Source organism: Pleuronectes platessa, chromosome 6, assembly GCF_947347685.1.
Source record: "Pleuronectes platessa chromosome 6, fPlePla1.1, whole genome shotgun sequence".
Taxonomy (NCBI): domain Eukaryota; kingdom Metazoa; phylum Chordata; class Actinopteri; order Pleuronectiformes; family Pleuronectidae; genus Pleuronectes; species Pleuronectes platessa.
The window spans coordinates 13,647,451-13,665,066 of record NC_070631.1 but is presented as its reverse complement, the minus strand read 5'-3'; the positions used below and the strand labels follow the sequence as shown (position 1 = coordinate 13,665,066).

Genomic DNA, 17,616 nt, shown 5'->3' with positions numbered 1-17,616 from the left:
TCGATATCTCCTAATATATAGTGTACAATACAGCACATATTCTCTTGCAGTCATACTGGTATACTACTCTAGTACTTTTCTCTGCCTATAATATGGGCATGCACGTGTTCTCTGTATCTTTATTCGACTTTTCTTTTGTTTATTTTATTTCACTGCCTATATTATACTTTGACAAATTCTCTTGTCTACCTCATTTGGATTATCTACTGCTGTAACAAGTGCATTTCCCCATCTTATCTTAAATTCTACATTTAAACTAATACTTTATCCCAAGTACAAAAGTATTATTAGTAAAGTTAACCTGAAGCATTAAAAGTAAAAATATCCATTGTGTCGAAACATTACTAACACTAAACTGTATTATTGTATCATAATTTCATAAAGTAGGATAAAATGAAAAACTCAGCACGTTAGAAGGAAAAGTGTCTTTCTTAAAGCATGTTTCTACTCCTGACCAATTATTTAGAAAATAGATCCACTGAATGTTTACGAAACAAATAAGTTAACAGAAAGTTACCAACCAATTCTCAGAATCAGAATCAGAAAGTATTTATTGCCAAGTAGGTTTACACCTACAAGGAATTTGCTCTGGTTATTGGTGCATACAATGAACATAGAAACTAAAAAAACATAAAAACACAATAAATACAGCACACATGATGCGACATTTGACCTAGAAACAAACTAAATCACTCAGAAACTAAAGGAGCCCCCTCCCTGCTCCCTGCTGCTACTCACTGTCCTGTTGTGAAGACTGTGCACTCGCAGTCAGAGCGGTCACAAACACGAGGAGAAACTTCAGCTCCATCTTGTTCCAACTCCAGAGTTTGTCCAAGTCCGGCGTCCTCCCTGACTCATGATGTCTTTTGCACGCTAGGCTTGTTTGTCTCTAAATTAGAAAGAAGATTTTTTATTTAGAAGATAAAACCCTCAATTCAAAAATGTCCACAGTGGCACCTGCCTTTGTTGCCTCACTGTTTAGGGATTTTGTTACCACGCAGTTTAGAGGAGGCAGCTTTTTTGTTACCCCACTTTATTAGAGGCAGCTCTCAAAGAACAGTGTGGACCTACTTTTAACCAAGTTTAATATCATGTCTTCAAAAATATTTAAAGTTCACCAAGCACTAACATTAGTTGGCTAATGATACATCCACAACAGCTTCTCACCATCATCATTTCAGACTTAAGGACTAAAGTCATAGCAGATTTGAATCTTTTTATGTAACTCTTTGATAAGAAAGCAGTGTTCCAGTTTCAGTCGTTAAGCATCATATTCCCTTGTCATCACTGTCCTACCACATTGTTGCGTACCAGATTGTTACACATCCTTTTATCACCAGCATGAAGCAGCAATGTACAGATGGTGATGCAGTGACGTGTCCACGTGTCACCTGTTGCACATTGTTACAGTGCAAAGTAATAATACAAATTGCAGAGGGGACATGAAAACACTTTATGGTCCATATTTCAAAATAAACTCTCACCAAAAATGTCGAACAAACAAACAAGCCTTTATGATTCTTACTAACTACACTATTTCACAAAATGTATGGTCAAACCATTATCGTTTTGTATTTTGATTGATCATTTCGCACATTTCTACCTATTTTATTGGTATAATTTTACCCTTTCAACTTGTTTTCCTAATTTTAATACAGATTTGAACCTTTTAAGTGCTTTTACTTCTTCTATTCTAGTCTTTTCAATCTCTTTTAATTTTCTAAATTTTTTTTAAACGGTTGCTTTTCCCCATACAGCCACTTGAATCTACCTCTGTGTATGAAATGCGGTTTATTAATACAACTGCCATGACTTTAATGAATTATAATAGAATAAAACCTTAATCTGTGTGCATGGGATATAATAGTCATATAGGAATATATTTGTATGAGTATTTAAACTCATATGTTCTCTGGAACATTCCCGCACATTCCTGCACAACAAACTCACCGAGGTCTGAAATAACCATGAGCATGTTTTCTGCGCACGGTCTCATCCCTGCGCCTCTATACAGTAAATTGACCTCTGTACATTTGAGGTTTGGAGGGGTTTGGAGGCTTCAGGCCCCAATGACCTTTAGGATTTCACCAAACGCCGCCGCCGACACTCCCCTCCCAATTTACTGACAGTCATCAATTATGCAGGGACACTGAAGGGGGGAGATAGCGGCAACAATATGGCGACAACCGCAGTTTCTCCCCAATCGCTCCCACATCTGCAGTCCTGCCACAGCTCTCCGGATTCATTGTAACGCCGGCAAAGTGAGTATCCATCTTTTGTAACCGTTTGACAAAGGGCTGCATGTGATGTTGGGCGAGGGTGGATTTTTCTCCTCGTCGGTGTCCGTGCGTAAATGTCGCAGAGCTGCACACTTCTCTTTTTTTTTGGGGGGGGGGGGGGGGGGGGGGGGGGGGCACCGGGATGCAAGGAGAGGAGGTGTCTTCGTTTGCCGAGCATCCATCCTGCCGGACTGTAGCGCAGGAGGGGAAAACAATTTATCTGTGTTTTGATATCGATGACAGGGATTTTTTTTTTATCGGAATAACGGTGTCGTCGAGCAGCCGATGCATTAATTAGAGCTTTAGGGGGGAACATGCCTCGCAGGTTCTAGGCTTCAGGTAGAGCGCGGTCTGACAGCTCCGGCGCAAAAAAACAGCCCCGAAAACCCCCCCAACTTGCTCTTTCTCTTGCAGCTCTATCCGCACATTTGGTTTCTTTCAAACCTCCGGATGACATGATGCTGCAGCTGATTCACCACCAGGCTTCGAGAAAGGGGCTGATGCTATGTGAGTAGCCTGATCCTCCCTCCATCATGTGTAGCTGTGGAAATCTTTCCTCCAGGTGATTTTTTTTTTTTTTTTTTTTTTTTGGTGTGGCACCGCCGTGGTGGTCGTGTTGTCCTCGGGACCGTGTCATGTTGGAGACGTGTGTTTAAGCTGCCGTTTAGCTTCGTCAACCGAGGCTCTATCGGTGCACGGATGGAGCCCTCATTGATTTGGCAGCCGACATGGCTTCACGGGTGCGGTGCGGATCCTTCTAGGCGACGCGCAAAAACCTCACAGGGGGGAAAAACGGGTTTTCTTCCACGTTTCGTGTTGAATGACAATAGAGGCCGATCACACATGTTTATTATGACACTCGTGACTTTGACGAACACACGGTCGCGTTACTCCAGTGTGACATTTTCCAACATACAAACCACCCGCTGCAGTGATGCTGCTTATACCGATTTGTGTAGCGGGCTCTGTGCAGTGATCGCCTCCAGCTTCTCTCTCTATCTGTGTGTGTATGGCTGAGCAGGACTTGTCTATCCAATGATATGTATATTTTCGCAAAGCACACAATGGCGTCCATGGGGCCCTCCCTTCTTTAATTAACAGCTTTTGGTAAACAAGTCTCCCATTTGTGCCTCTCAGGGAAAGAAAAAAAAATAGACCGAGAAGGAGCCGGAAGGTTCTGGAGGCTTCTTCTCTGTAGGAAAAAAAAGAGAGACTGCATTGCTTAACCTGGATGTAGAAAGGAATGTGTGGCCCCATGATGCACAACAGGATGCTTGTTGTCACTAGATAACATTGGAGAGGGATGAAGGATAAACTGCTGCAGGCCTAAAGGCGTCGAGAGCCGGGCTCCAACACGAAGGGGCCTGCTGCTGCTTCATCCACTCACATCGGGCATGGTTTTTTCTCTCTGTGTGAACCCTGCATGTATTCAATCGAGCGTGTCCGAGCGTGTGCATGTGTGTATGACTGTCTATATGTGTGTGTGTGTGTGTGTGTGTGTGTGTGTGTGTGTGTGTGTGTGTGTGTGTGCGCGCGCGCTCCGTGTGGTGCTGAAGCGGACAGCGCCAGCAGAGCAGCAGAAGGCTCAGGGACTGTGAGGTTCCGGGGTCCATTTTAAATCAGACGTCTTGGATCACAGGCTGCATGTTGCACACACACTCACACACACACATGCTCTCACACACACAGACACACACACACACACAGATAGAGTTGAGTCTTATCCTGTGTGATATCAGCTTCTGCACGTCGGGCATGTTTAGTTTGATTGTGTTATGCAAGAGGGGAGCAGTCAAGTGACAGGCCTTGTGATTATGGCTGATTGTGCTGTTAAAGGTTGGATCCACATTCCTCTCTTTCCCTGGAAAAAACAAAGGCTTGTGAGCAGCCGGATACAATGGGTGCAATATAATGCAAAGGAAGGGGAAGGGTCTTGTGTGGAGAATGTGCCAAAAGATCTGATTATCCGAGTAGATTTATCATCCTTCAAATAGCGAGTGTGTGTGGGTCTCAGGTGGGGCTTTGTTTCCCCGGAACACCCCCTCTCCTCTCACCCTCAGCTCTGCCTCACATTAGTACATTGACCCTGAAATGTCCTGCAGCTTGAACAGTTGTCATGTAACCATCATACCCCGTTTACCTCTGAGTGTGTTGCAGAGCGGCTCCACTGAGTCATGCAGGCATTAAGCGTGCTGTGCTCTCCGTCAGCCTTTCTGCAGCTATTTAAAAAATCCTAAGCAGTTAAAAAAAAAACTCAAACAGCTCTGTTGTCTTCATCATCATGTGACTCAGAATTTGCTTCCAGCACTGGGTAAAAAAAGTTGGACCATAATTAATCAGACCATTAAACTGTTGGTGCCTGAACCGAACGCGAGGCATAAGTGGTGGAAAAAGTCTCATATATATAATATTATTATATACGATGTTGTAAGAGATAATCTTTAATCTTTCTCTCTCTATATATATATATTTGTCAATTTGCAGCTATTTTAAGACACATATTGTTTCATATAAACAATTTAACAATGTGGATGGATAGACACACAGACAGAAACACATGGTTTGTTATGTCATCTGTTAGAAAAACATTTCTTTATTAATCAGCTGTAGTGGGTTTTTACATTAACTTATATCAGGGGGAAACCAGCAAATTGTAAAATGTACATTTTGTAAATAAAGGATGTGGCAGGGATGCAACCTTCAGGCTATGTTGTCCTATGTTGTATAATTTGTGTTCTTTCACTCTCTTTTGTCAAATTTCCAAACTTCTTCTTCATGGAGAAATATTTGTTAGGATTATTGATGAAAAAGTTATATAGCTCTTTTAAAGAAACATTGACTAAGATGCTTAACATATCAGATGTGAGCATATCTGGACTGCCATGATTTTGGCAGTCCATGCAGACTGGCCTGTTGTTTGACTTTTCTTCTCTGTCTTCACTTCCTGCAGAGCTGTTACTGTGGATGGTACAAACCTAAAGACCAAGTAGCTGCAGGATGAAAACATGGCTTTACCCCTTATTGCACCGCCAGGACCTAATAGCTACAAGAAGTTTACTGTGGAATCTTTGGCAATCATTGAGCAGCGCATCGCTGAGGAGAAAAACAAGAAGCCACCCAAGCAGGACAGCAGCTACCGTGACGACGATGACGAGAACAAGCCAAGGCCCAACACCGACCTGGAGGCTGGGAGGAGCCTGCCCTACATCTACGGGGACATCCCTAAAGGAATGGTGGCTATACCATTGGAGGACCTGGACCCATTCTACCTGAACTCTCAAAAAGTGAGTTTACAGAGACCTGAAACACATACACATGACGAGGTCATAACAAAAAAAGGATGTTTCTGAGTGGGGCTGGGTATTAAACCTCAGCACTGACCTAAATGAAGGAAGTCTATGTCCAGAAACAAAGTGATTTCATTGATACAAGTATATAAATATTAAAAATAATCCCCAGTACAGTATATGATCGGTATTTGTCCCTGTCCCTCAGGCTTCCAAGACCTCAAATTACAAATATACACTGTGGAAAAAGGCACTCATATTTCCTGTAATATTGCCATTGACAGTGAGTCATACATGATGGCAGGAGGTCACGCAGACAGATCAGAAGCGCTGTGTGTCATGTGATGGTCGGCCTCCAGGTGAATTGTGGATTATTTTACTTTGTGATTAGGTTGCAGATCGTAATTACGTTTTGCTCCTTGAAGACCTTTGGGGAGTCTGAGAGTTGAGCACTCGAGCTGTTGAGTGTGGGACGTTGGCGTATATCTCTCGTGTGCTCAAAGGGCTTTGGGGAAAAGGTCAGATGCGGTAACTGTTGAAAGGCTTGTTCCACATGACAGACTTTTCTAATTGTTCAAAAATGAATCTATGGCAGCGGAGAAAAGCAGCAGCAGCAGCGGTGTGAGGAGTCTGGTTTTCTTAGAGTAGACAAGTGTCTCTCTGGGGTTTCTGTCATGTCTGACGCCCAGTGGGGGGGGCGACTGGGCGACCTTGAGAGTCTCTGAATCATCATATGCACCTGTCGACCACAACTATTTACTTCATCTCACCCTCGTTGGACAAACTTGTCTCTGGAAAAATACTTAGAATTATATACCGACAGTTAATTAAAGAGTGAATTGAAGGATCAGGAAAATACGTTTTTTTTGTTGTTTTTTAAGCCATTTAAGAGACATTTATGCTCTAGGATGCTCTTCTGTTCTCAAAGTGGGAACCTGTTTGTTACTTTAAGAAGAAGAAAAGAATAGTTTATCATAAATCTTTTTTTACTTCAGCATTAATCAAGATGTAAAGTAAGGTCCGTTTAATGCCGGAGTGTTTCTAACGGGACTGAGCAGAATCTTCCACCATGGCAACAATTGTTTGTTTTCTATTTTTATCGAAGAATTATGTAACAAAATTGACATTTTTATTCAAAATGGTTTCCTCCAATCACATTTGCTTTTAAATATGGCTGCACCTTTGACAACAGTGTTGTATAACTCCACACAGTGTACCTTAAAATATATAAAAGAGAAGAACAAGCTCGGAATCAGTTGAGTCATCATCATTAGCGAACAGGTTGTTTTAGGGAATGTGTGTGTGTGTGTGTGATCTGTGTGTGTCTCATACATGACACTGGGCATACTGACTGTTATGGAACAAGCGGTCCAGTACATAACGAGCAGACACGACTCAAATGATTTGAACATGTCCAGCGTTAAGTGGGACTGTTGATGAATTCACTCACCAACACACAGTTCTGTCTCTCGTTCCACACACGTCCGTGCGTTACTGCCACGATGCGTGCGAATCACGCAGGCTCATGTTTAGCTTCTCGTCTCTGCCTCCTGCCTCCTGCCTCCTGCCTCCTGCCTCCTGCCTCCTGCCTCCTGCCTCCTGCCTCCTGCCTCCTGCCTCCTGCCTCTTGCCTCCTGCCTCCTGCCTCCTGCCTCCTGCCTCCTGCCTCCTGCCTCCTGCCTCTTGCCTCCTGCCTCCTGCCTCCTGCCTCTTGCCTCCTGCCTTCTTCCAGCAGCCCTGTCGGTTCTCAGCTTCAAGCAAATCTAATTACGGCCCTCGATCTTGTCTCGTCCTAATGCCAAAGGGGGCCGACGCTGCTTTGGATCTGGCAGCTGTGACGTCAGATCAGGTGGTGACCTTGATGGAAGAACACTGCTCTGTCTGTCTTTGTCACTGAGCGGCTGTTCTGGTTACATTCTATTGCTGGGAGGAGGAGGGGGTGGGGGGTACAGGTACAGAAATAAAAAAGGAAAGCTGTTCATCTTCCTTATCTAAAATCTTCAGTTGGGTCACTTTTATGAATGTGTCCTTACTGAGAGAGAGGACCGGCACTCAGGCCCTCCCTGCCTCGATGGTGGCCTCAGCAGGTGCCAAGCTGAGCCAGGCCCGGTCAGCCATGGCGAGGCCGATGGACCCGACCATTTTTGAGGCGAGGGGAAAGAGGGAATAACAGAGGAAGGGAGGGTCGGGGAGATGAAGTGAGGACAGGGATGAAAAAGTGACATGTGCCAGGATGCATGAGCACACTTGCTCTCCTTCTGCTGCAGTCAGGTTCACTGAAATGTTTTAGCTGGGGAAGAGGGGCGGGTGCGTTAGAGGAGCCTCCTTAAATAGACGGCCTAATCTCTTTTTTTTATTTAATTTGAAATATAATCTGAGAAATTTCATGAAGATTTCCTCCACCACACATGTGCATGTCTATGATGAGGAAAGGGGACATCTGCTCATTTGTCCCCTGAATCACAGATAATGATTTGCAGTGATGTCACCCCGGAGATTGTTTCAGACAGAGCCTGCTGTATATGTTACGTTTAGTCTTAAAGAACACATCAGCAAATCACATGTAGTGGAAACATAATTTTACTGTTCGCACCTAGCATGGCAGCCTAACCCTACACCATTGCTGCATTTATATGTGTGTGTGCATGCGTGTGTGTGTGTGTGTGTGTAAATGAAAGGCCATTAAACCGAGTCCCTTTGCCATTTACCACAAGGGTTGAAAGAAGGGGCTCTTTGAATGGCTGCTGTGGCCCTCATGGATGCAGATGCTGCAGCCTTGCCTGATGGCTGGAGCCTCTGTGTCGAAGCCGCTGTCTCTCCCTGTCTCCCGCCCACCCGCCCATCCCCCCCCTCCCCTCATCTTCTCCGTCTTCTGCCCAGCTCCCTCACTCGGGCTCCCACTGTCCTGCTTCTCCTCAGCCTGCTGCTGATACAGTTGCTGCCTGCCCGCTTCGCTCGCTCGCTCTGCGTCTCCCCCCAGTTTTTTTTTTTTTTCTGCCTTCCCTCTCTTCCCTGCTCTTCGCTCAGCTCTGGATTATGAAATTTTCAGTAGCTTTGCAGCACTTTAGTCATGCGTTACAAAAAAAGACTCCCTACATATAGAGCAGTTGTGTGTGTGCATGTGTGTGTGGATGACAACATTGGATTGCTCATTTTTCAGCTTTGTGCACGCTGGTGGGTGTGTGTGTGTGTGTGTGTGTGTGTGTGTGTGTGTTAGTTCATGGTTAATGCTCATTCACATGCACACGATATACAGAATGTGTTGTATTTCATGGAAATATCATGCTACCAGCAACTGGGACATTTCCAAGTGTGTCATTGTAGCTGACAACAGTGCTGACTGGGAATGTTTACAATCTATATGAGAGTATTAACACTGGAGGGGGAGGCTGCTGCTCTGAGCCATAAATAAACTGGAGAGTAACATTCTCTAAAGATGTTTCACTGGGTTGATCTGAGCTGACTGTAGATTTAAATCAAATTAATATCAGAGGGTCATGTGACAGATCTGTGCGTCGTCGTCCTACAGGCAGAAACATTCTTTGTTTCAGGTTCATGGTCGTCCATGGGATGTTTATGTTTCTAGTCAACAACATCCCACACGTGCACCTTGGAAATGCACAGAATGTCAGAGTCATGTGACACCACCATGAGGTCTCTTACTGTACGCCTCCTCTCCAGCTCTTCCTCCTCGTTCCTCCTCCTCCCTCCTGACTCTGTTGTCTCCAGCCTTCAGCCCTGAACTGACAACTTTGCAGGGCTTAATGTAGTGAGGGGGGCCTTGTTAAAAGCACCAGCGCCCATATCACTTGTGCAAATGCACATAGTCTCATTAAAGTTTCAAGCAAATCGCCATGTTTTATTTAAGCAATTATGAGGTTATCCACAGAAAGAGGCTTGCCAGCTCCTATCGGTCTGTTCTCGTTTCCTTCTCTTCAAACCATGGAAACCATGATGGGCAGGACAGCACTGAGTGACTGGGACAACGTGCCGATGTTAGAAACATCCTGGCAGCCATTTTCACTCTATTTCAAACGCATTTCAGCTCATTGTACGTGACACAAAGATGCACAGTGTACCACTTTATAAGCAAATGCACACTTTATCTTTTATGAATAACCTCACTTGTGTATGAGTTATGTATGCTGTGGTATGCAGTAAACATGCACGAAAAAGGATGACAAATTCTGTTGTTTTTATTAAGTGTTTTAAATAACAATCTGTACTGTATGCATATTTTGAACTGATTATCATCTATTAATACTGTCTTTCTCTCCTCTCCTTCTCTTCACAGACATTTATAGTGCTAAATAGAGGGAAGACAATCTTCCGTTTTAGTGCCACACCTGCCTTGTACTTCATACAACCTTTAAATCCGGTTAGGCGAGTAGCTATTAAAATTTTGATACATTCATATCCTTTTTAAAAATGGGTCTTAACAGCGGAGACAAGAGTTTCCTGTCCATGTGTATTATTCATGATGTTCTGTCTTTCTGCGTGTACCGCTATCGATGTTTCCTGTGACTGTTGCTACAGGAGAGGATACAGACGCTCGCTATGATACAGTCAGATTCAGGGGGCTACCCTACGTGGAAGAGCGTTTAAGGAAGACGTGCGGTGGCCATTTTCTCATTAAACGGAAAGGCTCACCAAAATGATGAGTCATCCTTAGCAGTAATCTAGACCTCCTCAATAAGTCCATTATGGTTTTACTCTGTGGCATCCATCACTGTACCAACACGGAGCAGCTGATTTCTTTTAACCCCCGAGAGAGAGCAAGAGAGAGAGCAGTAAATAAAACCTCAAGAGGTGGAAGAGCCAGTTCCATAAAGTAGGTCAGATCCATCCAGCGATTTACCACACGATGAAAATGACACTGAAATGGATTCCCTGATTGATAACGGAGCGGATCCAGCAGACGTCGGCTGGCCAGAGTTACGGCATCAAAATCAATGCAGCTCAGACAGAGATGTTGTCTCTTTTAATTCATTTACTTCGTCTTCATCGATAAAATCTGGGACCCACATTACAAATTAACAACTTAACCAATGAAAGGTCAGTCAGGCATTTATCAGGTGTTCCAGTGTTTATTCTAACAGTGGCTGCTGTAGCCTCGAGCCGAATGCATATGTCATATCGCTTTGCTAGCTGCTACGACCCAGCTAACTGTCAAGGGCCATTTTATATAAGTGTGGGGAGCTATTAACCCCTAGTCATATTTAATTGGATAAATGTAGGTATACTTAAGTATAGGATGATTCATCCAAAACACTTTAAGAGTTTACAGCGAGAGAATAGAGATGAGCTCTTGATAAGGAAACAGCCTTGATAATACGTTTTTTACAGTATTTTGTAGGTCGAGAGATAAAAATACACAGGATTACAGGACTTGAATCGTTGTTTTTTTATTTTTTATTTAGTTGCAGCAAAACACTAAGAGAAGATTTGACTTCGTAAGAATAAATGTGGATTTAACTTTCCTTAGCAGTGTGATTTTGAATTCTTAGATTAATCACATATAGTACAATACAGTTAATAAAAGTAATACAGTTGCATTAAATCTTCAAAAACATAAAACCACATCTATCAAAAGATAAAATGTAAGCCTGTTCCTACAGGGACAAAACATTTACGTCACATCTTTCCAAGTAAAATAAAACTATAAAGATATGATAATGTGACACATTTGTCTTGATGAAATGATATTAACAGCACATTTGTATTCACCTTCCACCAGTGTGCAATGCTGGCAGTAACAACAAAACAAGTGAAACCCTTTGTAATTTCTATTCTGAACAGTTTATATTTCTGTCTCTACATTTACCTCATTCCTGCCCAGCGTTAGCCACAAGCCACAGCTTTAACTAACATCTCTGATTACCCATAAAGCAAGTTCCCAGGTTCTCCTTGTTTCTTTTTTTTTGCGTAAAGCCTCTCTGCACTGAAAGCCTCGCAGCTGTAAACCCTACTGTAGTTTCGGTCATGCCATTGTATTTCCACTAAATATATACCATTTAAATATTTCATGGGGGAAATAATGGCTTTTGTGGTGCTGGGCGCACATAACCACCTCCTGTAAAGTGCTAGGAGTAGATTGTTATGACATTAACCCTTTCCATGTCGCAGACTGACTGGACCAGAGAAAACACATAACATGCAAACTGGAGAAACAGTAGAGATGTTGCATAGCTTTGATGATGCTTATTATGTTATTATTATTATTATTATTATTATTATTATTATTACTATTACTATTACTATTACTATTATTGTTATGTTATGTTATGATGTTTGTGTTCCCCTCTACTATCCATATTTTCCTTAACCTGCTCCTCACTCTTTTCAGCATGATCATAATGTGTACTATTTTGACCAACTGTATATTCATGACCTTTAGTGATCCTCCCGAGTGGTCAAAACAAGTAGAGTAAGTACACTTCTCTTTCTTCAAGGAATTCATTCAATGCTAAATTCATGCTAAGAAATAACCCCAGTTTGTGCCTCCCTAACGATTCTTGTAACAACCCGGGCGAAAATATATTTTATTTGTTGAAAGACATTGCAGCCTTTTTGCATTTAGCTGGATATGAGAAACATTCCTGGCTTTTACTTTGATAAAACAAATGGAAAATAATAACACAATATATTTGAATGAAAATATACAAAGTCATGTTAGCATGCTGCTTATCTCAACTCCCTGCTGTGAGTATTTATATTTTGGTATATTTGGTTCGACTATGGTATGATGTAGTTTGGCAATGACTCAAATGTACCGTCTAAGGGATGCACAAACTTGGGTTGCACTTTAGAGCTAAGTCTACATGAGAAACCATTGTGCTAATTCATAGCTTTTTTTAAAAAACAATTTGCTTAATTAAAAACTGTTTATTTTAGAGTTTTGTCTGTCTCCATGTTTCTAAATGCATCCTCTGACCTACACTCTACTCTGTCATATCCTGGTTGTTTCAACAGCTAATGAGGACGCAGAAATTCACGAGTGAGCTTTGATCGAGCCCGGTGAACTGATTCTGTCAACACTTTTGTCTTTCAGGTACACATTCACAGGAATTTATACATTTGAGTCGCTTGTAAAAATCACAGCACGAGGGTTCTGTATAGACGGCTTTACATTCCTCAGAGATCCATGGAACTGGCTGGATTTCATGGTCATTTCGATGGCGTAAGTATTTCTCTTGTGATCCAACTTGTCCATGGATAATGAAATTATATCATGTGCAGAAAAATATTTCCATTGTTTTATATAAAGTGGGAGGGTAAAGAAAGTGAGATTTAAGTGCTGCAGATGATTGTCCATCTCTCTGTCTTTCTTTTTTCTTCCTTTGTGTCTGATAACCCATCTCCTGCGTTTCCTCCATCTGAGACTTCTCTGGTCTTTCTCTTTGGGAATTGAAGGTTTCCATCTGCGGCCTCCCTGACAAGAGTCATCAAATCTCATCCGACTTGTCCTCTTCTCGTTTTCTAACTCTCCTTTCCATTCACCTATCCTCTCTTAATCTGCCGGAGTCTGCAGCATCCGATTTAAGGCCCAGTATTTCCTGCTGCCGACCACATGTTACATAGTTTATACTACAGATTTACCTGCCTCCGTTTGGGCAAATACGTACCCAGAAACCATCCGCACCTTGTAAAACACAACATCTTAACCGTTTGTAGAGCTGTCACGTAACCCGTCTGTGTGTAACTTTATCTTTTTCACCTCATATCTTCATGTAAATAACAAGCTGTTGTAACTTTGGTTTGATCCTGCAGGTATATAACAGAGTTTGTAAACCTAGGCAATGTCTCAGCTCTGCGCACGTTCAGGGTGTTGAGGGCATTGAAAACTATTTCTGTAATTCCAGGTAAGACAGGATGGGGCGGGGACGGTTGGGGGCGGGGTCGGTGTTAGGTGTGTGTGTCTTTCTTTCCTTTTACCTTCCACCCTTCTCCTCAGTGGACAGGCTCTGTGAGTGGCGTCGTTTTTCCTCCTGGTTCGGTGGTGTTGTGCTCTTGGTGTGTGTGGTTTTTGTCATCGTGTTTGTTCTGTGTGTGATCCTTCCCCTATTTCAGATATATAACAGAGTTTGTGGACCTGGGCAATGTATCTGCGCTGAGAACATTCAGAGTTCTCCGAGCATTGAAAACTATCTCTGTCATTCCAGGTGAGACTCAGTTTAAACACTAAGGCTGATCCTCTCACCCTTTCTTTTCTACTCACTATTATTATGATTACGATTATGATTTAAGTAACAACTGAAGAATTGGAGACAACCATTTTTTGATTTATTTTTCCTCCAAAATTATCAAAAATGGTACTAATACATTTTTGATAGGCTTTGCAGTCTCCTCTAGGGCCATCCAAAGTGTCTGCACTCTCTTCTGCCCCACTAGCGCTCTCATTGCAAGGCTCCTTTCCAAGGCAGCTGTGTTTCTCTGTACAATAGCTTTAACCCACTCCTGTCACCAGCTTCCACATTGACAAAATCACCTTTTCGTATTAAATGAAAATTGTCGACAGAATCAGGTGTTACACATACGCATCAGCTAAGAATAGATTAGTGCTTCTCAAATTTGACTGCAATCCCTCTAGTTGCTCAATTACAAATTGAATGTGCAAGTGAAATTAAAGGATCAATAATTTTGTTGCACATTTACACCAGTGATGAATTGGAGTTAGGAGATCCCATGTTTTTTGGGCTCAAAAACAAACCTGGTGTATGAAGATGCTCCCATGAGAAATGTCATAGCTCTTAGAGAGAAGAATTCACCCTTTATTTATGTATGAAGACTGCCAAGCCTAGTTTGTGAACATATCTCTTATGCTGCATGATGCTTTTCAGTCACTTGCTTTTTACAATATAAGCCTAACAAGAGCTTGGCTGACAAATGGCATTGAAAGTTTGATTTGCCCTCTTTTGTTTTTAGTTTTGTTATTGATTTTCTTTCTCTCTTTTTTTACAACCTACTTGAATGGTAAACCACACAGGAAAAAGTGTGCTCTTATTCTAGAGGCTGGGGTCGCAGATGGGATGGTTGATTGACCTATTGACCTTTGTGAGTGACACTGGCCACACATCTCTCTTTCTATCTATTGATAGAGGTCGTTGAACAGATGTCGTGCTCACTCAAAGGAACCACACATTTAGTGTGTGATGTGCAAAGATAAGGGGATCGTTTTGGGAAATAGAAAATAAAACAGAAGTGTAAAAAAGCAGTTTTATTGGGGGTGTCGGACACATATGGTAACCCTCTGCAAGCTATGTTTCCAATTATTTCTGAAAGAAAGTAGCTCAATTTGGTGATGTCACAACGTAGCTATTTGCATATATACATACATATATATATACAGGACCGCTGTTGTTTAGACTTCTAGACTAAAGAACCGTGAAATCAGACATTTGAATAAACACATTCTTATAAACTGTGTATTTTGAGAGAAAAGCAAGTTTAACTTAAATAGTCCAGTTAAATTCTTTAGAACTAAAACTAAGAATTACAATGATTTATTCTAACACATACTGTTGACCTGCAATTTGGTCAACTGCTATCTTCCGCTCGCCGAACACACTGTCTTCGATGGAGAGAAGCAAAGGCCCAAAAGGATTTATTGGTAGGCTCTCTTGCCGTTGCTAACGGGACTTTAAAGTTGCTAAATCTCGAGTGAAAGTCACTTAATTGACAACACTGCCAGCTTATGGATGTGAGCCACTTCAGGCAATGATGTGGCACTTCTGTCCTGTACAAAATGGACATGAGCCTAAATTTGCCCACTTTTGCATTAGCAAATGTGGCCCAAATATCCCAAGAGAAACATGCAGGGCTCTAGGCAAGGTGTAATCTGGATGTGATAAATGGTGAATATGCCCCAAATAGCACATAACTAATTCGGGCCACCTTTGGTTGACATGTGGTATTGGTATGGCTTACTTGTGGCCCATATCTGGCAAACAGGTGTGGACCACCGAGGTGCCATGATTGCACACAGCATGTGGGTTGGTTGACAGTGTTCGGCCTGGGCCAAATCTGGGCCGAAAATATTTGGCTGTGTGGGATTGGTCCGGCACAAAATATTCCGGAAACTGTTGTTTTACACTCTTCTGTGTTTTATAAAGATTAGACAGACCAATGGATGTAGTGAGCTGTAGAGCTGCTGGTCAGTGGATTTGTGTTAGGCTTAGCTTGACTGTAGGTTTATATTTAATTGACAGGCCTGATTGGCCTGATCCCAATCAAACTCTCTGCCAGAGAGGGAATTAGCATACTTCCCCAAAAGTCAAATATATTTATTTTACAATAAATCATCCAGGCCTGAAGTGGTGGAGTGGAGAAATGTTTAGCTTTTATAGGGTAGTTTTAATGAAGCTAACAGTATATACTGTGCTGTGGAAGGCATACTTTCAGATCTGAACAAGTTATAGATGTTTTAATATAATTCCCTCACAAATGATATTTAAACTTACTGTGTAAAGTTGTCTTACTCGATTTTTCCAAGCTAACGGAGTTTAACTGAGATCATGTGAATGTGCAGTCTTAAATTTAGAGCATATTATACAAGTCGATACAAGAAGTACAGCTGGATAAAGCCTACTGTACCTGTAGAGGCCAAACACATAAAGTGGGTCATCCTGCTTCCATGTTTGAGTTCCTCGTGGAGCCAGGTGAACACAGCCAGAGGAGGCCAGTCTGCAAGGTAAACGGGTTTTGTCTTAAGTGAAACGGTGGATGAGACAGACTGCAGGGTCGCGGTATGGGGAGTCAGTGCTTTTCCAATGACACCTTATACAAGACAGTTCAAGAAAGTGCCCACACACTGGCACTGGCATTGAATTGCTCCTGTTCAGCCTTGGAGTTTAAATGACCTGCATGTGGTTTCCACTCCCCCCTCCCCCTGCCTGTGCCTCTGTCCCCCTCATGGCCCCTCGTTGTGCTGCTGTGCTCTCTTCTTTACAGATTTCCTTTCACTTTTCTACAGTCTTCCCCCTCTTTTCATTGTGGCAGTGAAAAGCCAGTAGTTTTAATTCGACCATGTTGCAATCTTTTCCCCTCTGGATAAAACTGAAAAGAGTGGGAAGGCTGTTTGTTTTGTTCCTAGAGATGTCATGTTTGTAATCTGTCAGTTTTGTGCAAAATGTATTACTACCTATTCTTCAATTTACTTATCAATTTGATCCATACAAATGATCCCCTGCAGAAGTTTATCACACAGTTAGATTTAGATGTAGATATATTATTACATAGATAATTAATTAATTTAATGAGAATGTAAGATACTATATTTATGTATATTTAATGTAAAAGAAGGATAGTTTTGCCACTACATTAAAAATGTCATATTACCCAGTAATAGATTCCTAAAAGGGATAGCATGTTAGCAGCAGTATATTAAAGATAATTCCTAGTTGACATACCAGAGATTCATTAATAACTGGGGCATCAGCAGCTCCTGCATCACCTGCCTTGTGTGTGTATGTGTGATCGCCTCCAGGACTGAAGACCATCGTCGGCGCCCTCATCCAGTCCGTGAAGAAGCTCTCGGATGTGATGATCCTGACCGTCTTCTGCCTGAGCGTCTTCGCCCTCATCGGCCTCCAGCTCTTCATGGGCAACTTGCGGCACAAGTGTGTGGTCTGGCCGATCAACATCACCGAGAACTACATGTCCGGCAGCGGCAAGGGCTTCGACTGGAAAGAGTACATCATGAACGACAGTAAGTGGAGGCAGGGCTTCGCCAACGGTGAGCTGGCATCAGTCGAGGAGCACGAGTCAGCCCATATGCTGGAGGGAGAAAAGAATATGTCGTTTTGGCCCCGGACGGACAAAAAGAGTGATTTTGAAATGCGCTAAACTGAAGACGCTTTAGCAAAGTAGAATTGGAAAATTGGACTTAATGGATTTTCAGGCCATTGCAGGATAACAAGTGTAGCTGCAGCAGAATGTGAAATGACTCATTATGGCTGTTTGTTATTTTCCTGCAGCCAACTTCTACTTCATCCCTGGCCAGTTAGACGCTCTTCTCTGTGGGAACAGCTCTGACTCTGGGTGAGTTGCCT

At 42.4% G+C, this 17,616-nt stretch overlaps 1 protein-coding gene across 1 annotated transcript in view; it reads left to right on the top strand.

The window, feature by feature from the left end:
- Positions 1 to 2,480: 2,480 nt before the first annotated feature.
- scn8aa (sodium channel, voltage gated, type VIII, alpha subunit a) overlaps positions 2,481 to 17,616 on the top strand; it is a 36,759-nt gene continuing 21,623 nt past the window's right edge. The window contains 8 exon segments of the mRNA XM_053425489.1: positions 2,481 to 2,786; positions 5,230 to 5,563; positions 9,861 to 9,979; positions 11,904 to 11,993; positions 12,618 to 12,746; positions 13,637 to 13,728; positions 17,052 to 17,273; positions 17,542 to 17,605. Coding sequence (XP_053281464.1) covers positions 5,285 to 5,563; positions 9,861 to 9,979; positions 11,904 to 11,993; positions 12,618 to 12,746; positions 13,637 to 13,728; positions 17,052 to 17,273; positions 17,542 to 17,605 — 995 coding nt within the window. The 5' untranslated portion in view covers positions 2,481 to 2,786; positions 5,230 to 5,284.